The 14,799-nt window shown below is 45.1% G+C and overlaps 1 protein-coding gene across 1 annotated transcript in view; it reads right to left on the bottom strand.

Moving 5' to 3' along the window:
- Window positions 1-12,531, bottom strand: part of EFHB (EF-hand domain family member B) — a 231,308-nt gene extending 218,777 nt beyond the window's left edge. Inside the window, exon 1 of the mRNA XM_086942169.1 lies at window positions 12,356-12,531. Within this exon, the coding sequence (XP_086798295.1) occupies window positions 12,356-12,418 (63 nt within the window). The 5' untranslated portion in view covers window positions 12,419-12,531. The remainder of the gene's footprint in view (window positions 1-12,355) is intronic.
- Between the last annotated feature and the right edge of the window lie 2,268 nt (window positions 12,532-14,799).

The raw sequence follows: 14,799 nt of genomic DNA, 5'->3' as shown, positions 1-14,799 counted from the left end.
ATAGTCATAACCCACGTTTACACCATCTAGCACCTTCATCATTTAATTTGACTAGCATTAATTAGGACTCATTCCAGAAGAAGCCACCAGCAGGGTCCAGGGCAAGTCCAGTTGGAACTAGTCAGATGGGCTCTTCATGAAGGTGGGATTTTGTGATCTTGTAGCGTAACAACAGGCTAGCTAACTACCCCTTGGAGTCAACTGTTCTATCCTGGGTGCAAGTAAGAGAATGTTCACTCCTTGGGGTCTCTCTCCACAGGATACAGTAGGTGCAGTCCTCTTTCTGAAGGCAGGTTTCAGCTTGTGCAATCTCTGTTCTGTCTTCTACAAGTCCAGCAGTGTTCTGAAGAAGGTATCCAGGGGTGCAACGTGTGTGCCCACTAAATTGTGGTTGGGGGTATCCCCCTAACCAAATGGGAAAAGGTTCCCAGAGGCAATTCTATCAACTTTGACATAATTACCTGGGGGTTTGACCTTAAACAATCCCACAGTGCCCTGCTCGGCCAAATCCAACACATCAGAATCTTTCTTCCCTTGGTCAGAACTCTGTGTACACCCCGGAGGTGTGTCTGGGTAAATGAGGACCTCCAAGTCAAAAGCAATTCTGGGACCGCTTTTCCCCCCACTGTGATAGCTGTCACTCTGGCTACTGGGACACTAACAGAGGAAGGCCCAGTTGTGAGTAACATCTCCCCAGTACAATAACTGCCCTTTTGAAGCTTGTACAGTTGGTGGCCACCTCCCCAATGCCGTTTTGTCAGGAGGAGGTCACACCTCTTCCAGGCCGTGGCCCTTTTGTCCCATTTCCTGGGAACTAGTCACACCTCTTAGCAGACTGCCAGGTGACAGGGGAGGATTATCTCTGAAAGAGCTCCTAGAGTATTTTAGGCAGGAAAACGTTCTAAAACTGGCATTTTAAAAATAGTAATTTAAAGGCCAACTTTAGCATCAGATTGGATGTGTAATTCCTATAAATTTGAACCCTTGAATTATGGTTCTAGCCATTCCCTCACTGAAGTTATGTATTATAAGGTGTTATAACGTAACACAGTGCTTTTCTATGAGACGGCCTGTCTTGCCACTGTGAAAACGACTTTGGAGATTATTCCCTGCCAGGACATGTAAAACTTAAGTACATATGTCCTGCTTTTTAAATGCCGTGCACCCTACCCTATGGGCATTGAAGGGTGATGTATAAGTATCAAAAATGATGTTTTCTGCCTAGCAAAGGGTTTATTTTGCCAGGTCGAATTTGCAGCTTTAAACTGTATACTCAAGTTGCCGGTGCAGGGCTGAAGACATACTTGCACTGTCACTTTTGTGGTGACACAATAGGTGCTGCAGTCAACTAGTGTCATTTAACTCACAGGCCCTGAGTACAGTGAATACCATTTAATAGGTAAATGAGGCATTAGGCAATTATACATGTTTATAGGGGGTCAAGGCACATACACAATGGTGTGTTGGTTGGTAGCACCCCAATGTTTAAAAAGTCCACACCAGCAGCATTAGTCCACTGTATTTCAATGGGATCCCATGGCAAGGCAGAAGGGTAGGATCAAATGTTAGGGGAGGCTTAGGCTGGGCTGGCCTACAAGCAAAAAGGAAATAAGCATTTACATTGCAATAGATTTCACCTTGCCAAAAATACTATTAAAACCCAGGCATTTCAAAGACAGATCCTGGATTTTGGATAGAAGATTGGCTAACATGTATCTGTGTATATGGAATATCTAAAATGCAAACCTAGACAAAAAGCAGTGAAGCACTGTGCATTGTCAAAGACCAGCCTAAAGCTTTGTATTGACAAGTAATACAAGAGGATGCTGGGTTGCGGATGGTTGATGCATCATGATGTAGTATCTTTTAAAGAGGTCAATCTTCAACTCTTTCCTAATTTGGTTCAGCATTGGGGCAGTCCTGATGGATACAGAGATATTGCTCCAAATACAGGGTGCATGAATGAAAAAGAACTGCTGCCTTAATATTTCTTTTTTACACATCTTAGTTTTAGTCGTGTCCAGACTTCGGGTCAGTAGCGGCCCATGGAGGGAGTATCGTGGGGCGGTAAGGTGGGGTGGGGGAGGGGCAGGATGGGGGGTACTAAACACCGGAATATGGATGATCGGAGGTTAATAAACAATTAAATAAATAAAATGAATTTTGTTGCGCGTGCTCCATCGCATTTTGCGATGCAGCGCGCCCAACGAAATTTGTTACTTATTTAATTGTTTACTTACCGCCAATCAACCATATTCTGAGGTTTACTATCCCCCACCCTGCCCTCCCCCGCCCCGCCTTACTGCCCACTGTTCTCCCTCCATGGCCCGCTACTGCTTCGGGTGTGCTGAAAATCGCCAGAGATGTTGAGCTTGTCTGAAAGATAAACCAGTGTGCAGGTTGATGCAGCTGGTTTTGGATTCACATATCATCCATGCTTGTAGACCTTATATGTTAAGAGTGCAGGGTCAGGAGAAACACAAAGTCTGGATTTAAAATGTAGAGGAGTGACAGGGTTTGTCTGTACTAACAAGACTTTATTACTCCCCAAAATAACCCTTATTTGAAAATTCTGATGGCTATGTTATGTTATGTTGATTTGTATAGCACACTTATCGTCCCATTTCCCTTCTCCCTTACTTGGCGAAGGTCTCAGAGGCTCATGTTACCGGGACTCTGAGCTCCTTTGTGGAGTCTACTGGCCGCCTTTCCTCTTGTCAGGCAGGCTTTCGCCCGCTGCACTCTACCGAGAAGGTGGTAGTTTCGGTGATGGACAAACTGAGGGAGGGCATTGACATCTGCCTCCCCCAGGCCCTGGTCCTCTTAGATCTGTCCGCCGCGTTCGACACGGTGGATCATGACATTCTGTTGACCCGTGCCGAGGCGGCGGGCATCGGGGGCACGGCCCACGCCTGGCTCCGGTCCTTTCTAACGGACAGGGAGCAGGCTGTCCATCTGGCCGACTTTGCTGCCCCTCCTCGTAGAGTGACATGCGGCGTTCCCCAGGGCTCCTCTTTGTCTCCCCTGCTATTTAATCTATACATCTCACCCCTTATTTTTTCTTTACAGCAGATGGAGGTCTCGGTGTTCAATTACGCCAACGACCTCCAACTTATTTTTAAGCTCTCCCACTCTCCCTCCTCTGCCCAGAACTTCCAGAGGGTGATGCTCTTCATCCAAGATTGGATGAACTGCAACCACCTCAAACTAAATCCCGACAAAACCGAACTGGTTTTGACTGGGAGTGGTTGCAGCCTCTGGTCCCCGTCTTTTTGGCCTGACTCACTTGGTCCCCCTCCCCTCCCGGTTCCGAAGGTCAAAACCCTGGGCATCTTTATCAATTCCCAGCTCTCTCTTCATACGCAGGTTCACTCAGTGGTGTCCTCCTGTTTCTTTTCCCTTCGCACCATTCGTAAGGTTTCCCGTTTTTTTTCTGTACCCGCCCTTAAGTTCATCCTCATGGCCATGGTGCTATCGCGCCTTGACTATGGGAATGTGGTCTATAATGGCACCCCAGACTACCTGATCCACCGCCTTCAACAGATACAAAACCAGGCTGCCCGCCTGATTCCCGGACTCCCTAAATTTCACCATGCCACCCCTCTGTTGCAATCTCTGCACTGGTTACCGGTGAAGGAGAGGGCTCTCTTCAAGTTGGGCTGCATGACTTATCAGGCTAGGTCAGGGACTGCCCCTGTCTTCCTTTGTGATGCCATATCACCTTACCTTCCGGCCAGAGAGCTCCGCTCCTCTCACCAGGCCCTCTTGACAATTCCCCGCTTTAGGAAGAAGAGGTCCGGGGGGACGAGATTCGCGGTCCTAGCTCCATCTTTTTGGAACTCTCTCCCTTTTACCCTCAGAGCTTCTACTTCCTATGTGGAATTCCGTAAACATCTCAAGACCTTCCTGTTCTCCAGATCCCTAGCAGTCTAGCCTCCGTCTCTGTTTCCACTGGTTCACCGCTGCCTAGTGCCATGAAACCGTCCCGGTATAAGCGCGCTCTATAAATATGTTAAAATTCAAATTCAAATTCAAAAGGGTATCCATGCGCTTGGGCAAGGTGTGTAGGTGTGTGCTCCCAGAGTGATGTTTTGTCCAATTCCAACACTGGGGTGAAGAGATATGCAAATTTGGGGAGGCACAGTTCCTGAAAATCAGAGTGAGGCCCACATGAGCTTCATCATTACTTTGCTTTTTAGAATTCAAAGTTCATTTTGCTCAAATTGGGTGTTTGTGGTCTTGTAAACTACAATGATGTGTGCCTTGAAAATGGTGTATTACTTTGAAATTTATGGGGACGATTCATAAGAAACATAAGGAGTATTTTCTGTATTATGATGTAAAGCGACTGCTTTTTGGATGAACAAAAGTGCTCAAGCTGAGACTACAGATGGTTATGTGGTAACTAGAACAAAGAGGGGCAGATTTACCAGCCCCTTGCGCCTTTCTACGCTGCCACGGTGTCACTTTTTTTATGTACCACTTTTGGCCGCCATAAGTGTGGCAGGGTATTTCTAGGCCGGATCTGTCCGAGAAAGGAAAACATGCTGAATTTTTCCTGGTGTCATTTTAAGACATCGGGACACATTTCAGCAGCACCTGCATGTTGTCTGTATGTCATTCGGAGCAGCAACATGCAGGTGGCTTGATTATTTACACTTCCAGCTGGGCCCAAAACGAAGGCTTGATTTGAAGGGCCATCAGCCCTCCTTTTGTTCAAGTGTAATACTAAATGGGAGCTATCTGAAGCCTAATACTTAGAAGCTCAAACAATGCAAGGAAACAAAGGCGCACAGCTTGCTATAATTTCACAAGTGCTTAAGAGAAACTCTACCTTGGAAGTAGTTTTTTAACTTTGTTCAACTTCCTATGTAAGAGATGAGCATGCACTTAAAGAATGCACCATTTGTCTCTATAAGTAATTATATAATTATTGATCTAAGAGGCACCTAATATTGTTTCTATTTAATTCTTTTGTAGAGCTACTCATCCCAGTGTAGGGAATCAGAGCGCTCTATTTCATGCACAGAGACACAATAATTCATACAAGGGTGTACTTAATGTACAAGAAATGTTACATAAGACAATTAGGGTTATAAGGTATAGGAATCACATTTCATCCATACAGGTAGACACTATAGGGCTAGATGTACAAAAGTTAGCAATAGCGATATCCTAATTGTGATTGTTTGTGTCTTGCAATTAGGAAACTAATGTAGTAAACTAATTTGAGTTTCATTACCAATTGGTCACAAATAGACGTACCTTATGAATATTAATGAGGTAGGTCATCATTTGTGAACCACTACAATTTGCTGCCATCTGCAGTCAGCAGAGCACCATTTCTGTGATTGCTTTTAAATGAAGGAATCTTTTTTTTTTAATGCAGCCCATTTCCTTTAAAGCAAACAGGGCTGCATTTCCAACAACCAGTGGCGGCTGGTGACATTTGAAAGTGGTAGGGCGTAAAACAATTATTGTACTACACTGCGGCGAGCGAGAATAGCGAGCGAGCGTTAACCACCTACGGAGGTTCGGGGGTCCCCCAAGAATTTGTTGACGCCTCTATGAAGGAGCCGTCACTGTATAAGTACCATATAAGTACCAAACACCAAAAAGCACAAAGTCATTAAATAACAGCACATATTCCAACCAACAAATAATGCTCCTTTCACAGTCGTGCCTTTCACAGTGTTGGTGGTGTGTTATGTAATCTTATTGGTAAGATGAGTTACAACATTAATGCTGCACCTGTCATGTCAAGTGTGGGATCAGGAGTGTTGCATGCGGTGTGCAAGTTATGGTTTACAAGGCTATTGTGCAAGTTATGGATCCCTGCCCCCAGACTAGAGCTGAAGGGCTACACCATGGCTGTACTGCATGGATGTCTCATTTGCACACCTCCTTCTAAAGCAAAGTAGGGCAATAATAGTTCAACAGTTATGCAACAGAAATGTGTCCCAGCCCCTGTAGTGTGGAGGCAGCTGGCCCCAAGACAACGACCGTAGCTCCGCCTCTCTCTGTGATCAATCGGTCGTTTACGTCACTGTCTTTCAGTAGTGAGACACGTGCTTACACTGACCAAGCATATTTCATACTTCAGTTTTCACATTTGCTGCTGTGTAACGATCACAAAGTTTTGATATCTCTTCAATAATGTAACGTGAGGCAATGTAACCACCCGAAGGAAAGATGCAGGTGAAGGCATTCTCCTGCCCTGGGGTGACTGTCCTACAGCGATGTTGGGTTTGGCCTAAGTATAAAGCAGGCAGTCTGTGTCCGAGTGCGTGCAGAGGAGTGTAGTCTGGGCATCAAAGGGAGCGCCTACAGTTACAAGACGCCTATGCCAATGGAGTCACTGGACACACCGCCACTCACATACTATGGGCAGAAGCTTTTTGGGGAATTCCAAACCATGAGGAATTTATAGGGGATCAAGAGGATCTGTGCAACAGTGCAAGTCAAGTGTAACACGAGCTGATGCTTTGCAAAACAAAGTGCCAATACCAATATTGCAAGGGACATCCCACCAACATGTGCGCTGCACAATCAGCCCGCTCGACCCTCACTCTAAGGACTGACAAAGTAACCCACTTGCATCACACAACGGAACGGGGCAATCGCCCGAGGCCTCTGCACTGAAAAGGTGTAAACCAAGTGACGGGCGCTTCCAGTTGCCCTTGCATCGGTGTCCCTTCATCACACACATGCTCTGTTCTGGTTTGTCTTTAAAAACACATGTGTTCAGGACAATAGCGTGGGGCTCGCTGTACATTTATCGGAAATAAAGCCAGCGATCATTGATAGCGTGAGACGGTTCTAGCAGCTACTGACCTGTGTGCAATCCAGGCGGTCGTGGCCGGCTTGTCCATGATGGGCGGGTGGGAGGGGGAGTGGAAATAGGGTCATTGCGGGGGGATGGAGAGGAGAGGCGGGAGGGGTTTACAGTTTAATTAAAGAAAAATTTAAATAAAACGTAGAGCACCGCTTCTGGATGGGTCCCGAATCCGGCGACTCCCGCTTCCGCCGTCCACCATTCCGACCTGCGTGATCAAGGAAAGGCAGCCTCCCTCCCCTCCGCCAATCACAACGCTGCAATGGCAGCGTTGTCATTGGTGAGGCGAAGCAGAGAGCGCCCCACCCGGGCCATTTTCTCTATGTAGGCTGCTGCATAGAGAAAAAGGGAGAGTGGGCGGTCCTGCTTGAGGGCAGTGAAGGAGTGGCTTGCCCACGGTTGTGGGTATTGACTGTTTGGGCCAACCAAACAGTCAATACCCACAACCATGGGCAAGCCACTCCCCCCCTGCCCTCAAGCAGGACCGCCCACCTGCCCGCCCCCAACCAGGCACTTCTGCTCTCTCGCAGCGCAAGAAGCAGAAACATAAAATGGTAGTTTTTACCGTTTAAGTTTCTGCCTTCTCGTAGTACGAGAAAGAAGTGGGGCGACGCCCCCACGCCCCAATGGGGAGCCGCCACTGCCAACAACAAAAATATGAAACTTTGAAGTTTCAATTCTTAAGAGTAGGCATTGGTCCATTGGACCACTAACTGCTCTTAAAAAATATTTTTACAACCATTTTCAAAGCGTAATGGGTCCCTTAGGGATCCCTTCCCATTTGCAAATGGGTTACCACCAACTTTTAATTGCTGGTAAATTGTGAATGTTTTGCGACCACATTTCGGTCACATATTATGTGTACATACCATTCCAATTCAGTATTAGGAAGGGACCTCTTCAACACGCCCCTTCAAAATATTTAATCACAAAACCCAATGTGTGGTTCAGCAGCAAGTTACTGAATCGTAAATTGTGCTTTGTACATCAGAAAATGCATTTTAGCAGTCACAAACGTCCCGATTTGTGGAATCTGGATGTTTAAAAAAAATGCTTTGTACATGTAGCCCTATTTGTTGACAGTGAATGGTCAGTAGAAACACAAAGTCAGGAAAGATAATGTAACAAAGTAATTGTGGTGTCGGTCCCAGTAAGACTTTATTAGATTCTAATGAATCCCAAATTGAAAAACAAACAAACAATAAGTTCTAAACCAGGGTTTCCCAAACTGTGAGAGCAACAGATAAAGATATCTTTACATTCTGTATTTATCTTGTCACATTTGCTGTGCTTCAAGGACACAGATCAAATGTCAGGCTATGTCTACTGCTAAACTAAATTGCAGTTTTTTTAATATGGGTTTAATGTAAACAAACTCCTTTCACTTCGTAATCAGAGAAAGAAAAATAAAGTGAAATATGTGACAATCTTGTCGGGGCACAGATGTGTGAAAGGAAAGGATGTAAGATGTAATTTTTTTATAACACCAAACAAAATGTAAATAGGTATAAATGAATTGTACACATTCAGCAGTTAGGAAAGCAAACAATGAAGCACATTTATGTAATTCTGATGTGTGATGGGAATTTTTTTTTTAAATAGAATCAAAGAAAATTAAGACGCTTTACTTCTTGTTGCACAAATGGTAAATATTCACTAAACCCAATTTCCACACATTATCATTTGTGTGCAATATAGTTTTATCAATAAAATTGTATATCTATGAAAATGTAGTAGCCATTTCAATTGAAAATGTGCCATCTGTAAATGACAGTGCGCTACCACACAATACTTCATTTACTTTTAAAAAAAAAACTCCAGCCTCATGGTTATTAAAGCTAGGTGGGTTGCGAAAGTTTGTTGTTCTAAAAATTGGATTGTGGTTTTAAAATGTTTGGGAACCACTGTAATGAACTAAACCCATGATTTACAGTTTGCATGCAGTGCCTTAATGCCATTAACTAGATCACTATGCCATATTAGAAGGCTTGCAACTTATGAACTGGAAGTAACAAAATGATCTCAGAGTCAAAAGCAGCAGCCCACTTACCCAGCTACATAAAATACAAATCTGGGATCTACATGTTACACAATGTGTATTGCAGCAGGCACGTCAACCCTCTATGATACTTTATAAGTCAAAACGGTGACTGGACAAAACACAGAACTCTACCAGAACTGCATTAAGCACTATTATTTTACACTATTATAATCCCTTCATAAGTGCTGGGCATGCAAAGATCGGTGCACCAGGTGTCTTTATATTTTTTTAAATACAGCCTCTTTGTGGCCAATTAAGTAATCTAGAACAGAATTATTGTAACACATGTCCTTGTTGCCTATTTCTTTTCCGCAGATTTTTAAACAAACTAATGTATAAGTTGATATGTTTTATAAATTAGCAACGAATATAGGAAGATTGTGACATACATGCAGAGAATTATAAGAGATGCACTCACATAAAAAATACAATAAAACAAATCATTTTCTGCCTGAGGATCTAAATCAGTGAGGGTGGAGGTTTTTCCATAGAAATTGAAAAGATGTATTTTCTATGAAATGGAGGCAGACCAATACTTGGAATTGAGGAAGTTCTGTGTCTTGAGTATTACATGCAGGGTACGAGTCGAGTGTACATACGGATCGATGGTGTATACCCACTCTTTTTACAGGGTGTCAAGAGGATGGGCACCAAAGAAATATGCTAAACTTGTCCCAGTGTAATTTTTCGGACACAGGAACACATTCAACAGAGCCTGCATATTGTCTGCTTTCATTCAGAGTAGCAACGTGCAGGCCTCGAGGGGGCATATAAGATTCCAGCGAGGCCCACAACAAAAGCCAAAGTTAAGGTGCCACTAGGCCTCATTTTGTTTGAGTGTCCTGGCTGGGAGCTATCGGGAGACTCACCCCTAAATGCCATGGAGGAGAAACAAAGGCATATAGTGTATCACTTCTCAGGTACTTAAGAGAGGCAGCTTTTGACTTTGTTCAGTCCCTGTATATGAGATATGCATGCACTGTTAGAATGTCAGGTATTGTGGTCTGTCCTTCCCAGTATTTTTATAAATAACAATTTAAATCCCACAATTTTGTTTTATTTCTTTTATAGTGCTGTTCATCCCATTGCAGGCTGTCAGATAACTTTACATCACATGTACACATTATATGGTGACAATAAGCCATATGTGTGTATATCAATGTACAGGATGTGTTACATAAGACTGTGAGCGTTACAAGGTGTAAGGGGCCACATGTCCTTGATAGCTTACTGTGCTTTATTAGAAGGGTTACAATTTATGAACTGCAAGTAACAAAAGGAGCTCTGTGTTAAAAGCAGTAACCCACTTACCCATTTACATGAAATAAAAATCATTTTACATCATGTGGTTTGCAGGAGACTTATTAACCCTCTATGCTACTTTGATTTAAAACTGGGACTAGACAAAACACAGACCTCTCCAGCAAATAGTTATCTTACCATTATTATAGTCCCTGAGATTTGCTGGGTACACAAAGATCTCTGTTGTACGTGCCTTAAGCCATAGGATATTTTAAAATGCAGTCTTTGCAACCAATTAAGCCGAACAGATGTAAAGACATAAGTATTTTTGTTGTCAATTTCTTTGTAAAAAGAACACTTGGTGGACAGATTGCAGAGCAATGTCTTACATTCATCCCAGAACAGAGATCTGGGCCTAAATCTATTGTTTTCTTGCTCACCATGCCATTCCAGTTCCAGCCATATGCTAATCAGTCTTGACCCTGCGTCCAATGGAAACAGTTTAGCCCGAACTGCCAGGCCAGGTTCTCCCTGGACTGGAAACAAGAAGCCTAGGACCGGTTTCAGGCTTTTAGCTCTCAATAGCCAGGATAGCTTGATTCCAGTGGCATGGAGAGCACGAAACCCACATCTGGGCATATACCTGTCCCACTTGGGGTGACAAATGCAAAAAGAACAATTGATTGACAGAATGCAGAACAATGTCTTACATTTACCCCAGTAAAGAGATCTGGGCCTAAATCCATCGTTTTTTTGCTCACTGTGCGATTCCAGTTTGGGCCCAGCCATATGCAAATCAGTCTTGACCCTGCGCCCAATGGGAACAGTCCAGCCCTAACTGTCAGGCCAGGTCCTCCCTAGACTGGAAACAAGCATCCTAGGACCAGTTTCAGGCTTTCAGCCATCATCAGCCAGGATGGCTTGATTCCAGTGGCATGGAGAGCACAGGACCCACGTCTGGGCATACCCATCCCACTCAGGGTGACAAATGCAAAAAGAACAATTGATGGACAGAATGCAGAACAATGTCTTACATTCACCCCAGTACAGGTATGCCCAGAAATGGGTCCTGGGCTCACTGTGCCACTGGAATCAAGCTATCCTGGCTGAAGAAAGGTGAAACCCTGAAACCGGTCCTAGGATGCTTGTTTCCGGTCCAGGGAGGACCTGGCTTGGCAATTCGGGCTGGACCGTTCCCACAAGGAACAGGGTCAAGACTGATTTGCATTTGGCCAGGTCCAAACTGGGGTGACATGGTGAGCAAAAGAATGATGGATTTTACCCAGATCTCTTGACTGGGTGTAAATATTTTGATTTGTTCTGCATTCCGTCCATCAATTGTGTATCTTTTGCTTTCTCGCCCTAAGTGCGCCAGGTATGCCCAGACGTGGGTCCTGGACTCACCGTGTCAGTGGAATGAAGCTATCCTGGCTGAAGAGGGGTGAAACCCTGAAACTGGTCTTAGGATGCTTGTTTCCGGTCCAGGGAGAAATCTGTCTTGGCAGTTCGGGTTGGACTGTTCCCATGAGGCACAGGGTCAAGACTGATTTGCAAATGGCCAGGTCTACACTGGGGTGGCATGGTGAGCAAAAGGATGATAGATTTAACCCAGATCTCTTTGAATGTTTTGATTTGTTCTACATTCCATCCATCAATTGTGTGTCTTTCAATTTCTTTGTGGCAGGGTTTAAAAAATAAATGCCTAAATTGAGGCCCAGATTTTGCGTGGAGTTTCATCACTTTTTTGGCACAACACTGATGCAAAATCTCATTTGTTAAATATTGTAATGCACTAAAATGTACTCATGGTAGACCTGCTAAACATATGTGTGAGGTCGTGAGATCTGATGTCACTTCTTGTGGGGTCATGGGTTGCAATGCCACTTCCTGTCATCCCAGGAGCAACGTCACCCGCAGTGATGTCCCATACTGCGATGTCACGTGTCAAGATGTCATTTGCATACTGCCTAATTTGGATTGTCCCCCCACTTCTGAGTTTTAGGACTTATGCCCTGGTTAAATATATATAACCAATGTTTGCCACTTTTAGGCGATACGCATGTCTCAGAAAGGGCAGAAAACGTGCCATAAAATAAAAGTGAGTGTTTAATTGAAATTAAAAAGAGGATGTTTTACGGACAACAGTTGGGTGGGGAGTCGGGGAGTAAGTGTCATGCCCAAGCACTCACTCACACGGCGAGGGCTGCACCTCCTTGCACCCTCTTTCGCTCACTCACCGGCACGATATGCGGAGACCGGTCAACGAAGAGCCCGCAGTAGCGCAGCCTCCCCTCGCCCATGATGACCCCTTGAGACCGGCGGACCCCGGCACGGTACAAGGAGCTCGGCAGAGGGAGCCTGTGCGTCGCCGTCGCCTAGCAACCGTACACACAGAAGACGGACTAAGACACTGGGGGAGAGGACAGGTGTTCTACCGGCTAATGCGAAGCGAGCGGCCATGATGAACGAGTAATAGTGTCTGTATCTTGAATATATTATTTAAAAAATATGGAGAGAATAACAAGACTGCTAGAATTGTTCTATGTTCATATTTGAACTACAGTACATTTAAGAAATGCAAACACAACAAATTATTTTTAGCAATTTTTAAAATATTCTTTAAAATATAGTATACTTTTTATGTCATAGTATATTTACATGAAAATATTTCAGGTCAGTCGATGCCCTTTAGACTAGCTTTAGAAAAAAACCTGTTGGTTTATAAATAATAGCCAAATTAAATATTCACACATAGTTTCATAGTGTAAAATGGTTGTGGGGTCAACTGAGTCCTACGTCCATGACGCTTGGCGACAGTCATTCTCCAAGGAGAGGCCATTGTAGAAATGTTGCCATGTAGCAATGCAATATACTACTTTAGCGAAACTATGCAACTCACATGCTTTCAATCCCTTCACCTAAACGCATTCTATAACACCATTAATATAGGTTAGTCTTTAGGGCGCGTCCTAGCACTTTTTTAGATTAGTATAAGAAGGTTAGTGATGCTTCCAGCTTCCAGCTTCCAGAGTCGGTTCACATAGAATTAGAATTTTGTGCACAACGTTAAAGACAGTATAGACTCTATAAACGGAGGCAAGAGGCGTTATATGACACTCTCCTTTCTACTCACTAGCAGCAAAGAAATGTCAACAATATTTATACACAACAACTCACATCAGTCTGTTTGAGTATCATAATATAGTAAACATAGACAAATATGCAGCAGTAACCCATCCTTGCTGGTCCATAATTGCATTGAGGAACACTATCATCCCTGTCCTGCTGTGGTACGGGGAAGGGAATGCCTAAACCACAGAGTGGGGCCTAATCTCCACACAGTGAATGATTCCACACGGACGCTAACTGTAGCTACGGGCCGAAGACCACGAGAGATCTCGTGCCCATTTATTTATACCCTGCGGGCGAGCCCGCCCTCAGGGTGTATGAATGCGTGCATGCGTGTGTATGTGTGTGCGCGCGTGCGTGTGTGGACGGGCCGGGTGGCTCCGTCCGTACATCCCTCAAAACTCATAGATCTTTAGTCCATCTCACAGGGGCGTTTGTCCAGGACCCAATGTCCAGGCATAGTCCTTCAGTCGTTGGCTGGGAATTGGATTGGGTCGGAGGTTGTACCTCTGATTTCGCTGGATCTCGGCACCTCCCCCCTCTCCAGCACACTCCTCTGAACTCCCAGCTGCGCCTGTTGCACCTTCACTGCTCGTGGTCGTCTCCAGTCCTGGTCTTGCTGGGGAGGTGTCCTCCCTTGGTTGTCTTGGCAGTGTCTCGCTCGGGCCTGATCTTCCATCTCGTAATCCACGTCCGCAGACGCGTGCCCATCAGATTCTTGACTTCTTGTGACACGTTTAAACCAGGATACGTTCCGCGTCACAGCTCTGTTGCCTCTGGTGGCGGACACCATGGTGCCCTGAATCTTTACAACCTCCCACAACTCGGGTTCATACGCTGTGAGATATTTCCAGTTGCGGTATCGATTCTTCAAAATCACCTTGTCACCAACTACCAGAGACCTGGCCCTCGCACTCCTTGACTGGCTTATTCTTTCATTGGTCCGTTGCCTTCTTAACTGGGTAGCATTTTTGTCCATTGTTGGCGGGTGCCAGGAGGGCCCCGTCGGTACACAGTCTCTTTGAACCTTTCTAAACAGTAGGTGCGCTGATGTACATTTGGTGGTGCAATGGGGCATCTGACGGTACGCACTCAGAAACTGTGACAAACACTCTTCCGCTATTTCCCCTCTCTCAACCCCAATCTGAAGGGCCTTGTTCAGCGTGCGCATGAACCTCTTAACCTCTCCGTTTGCCTGAGGCCATTGCGGCGTGATTTTCCTGTGACGGATGCCCCGTGCTGCCAGATACGCCTGGAATTCTCTCCCTTGAAAAGGTGGGCCGTTGTCTGACCTTATTTCAGTGGGCAGGCCCATCATGGCAAATGTTCGGTCCAGCGCTGCCTTGACATGGTAAAACGCAGTAGATGACACCACTTCGACCACGGGGAACGTGAGTGCGAGTCTATCATCACCAAAGTGTGTCTCCCGTCCGGGAAGGACCCAAAGTCAGTGCTTAACTTCGTCCATGATTCTGTACATGGCTCCTCCGTGATGACCGGGTGTGGGGCAGGGTCTTGGCCTGTGATGTTGCAGAGTGGCAGTTACACACCT

Source organism: Lissotriton vulgaris, chromosome 10, assembly GCF_964263255.1.
Source record: "Lissotriton vulgaris chromosome 10, aLisVul1.2, whole genome shotgun sequence".
In the NCBI taxonomy this organism is placed as follows: domain Eukaryota; kingdom Metazoa; phylum Chordata; class Amphibia; order Caudata; family Salamandridae; genus Lissotriton; species Lissotriton vulgaris.
This window is presented reverse-complemented; position numbering and strand designations above follow the sequence as displayed.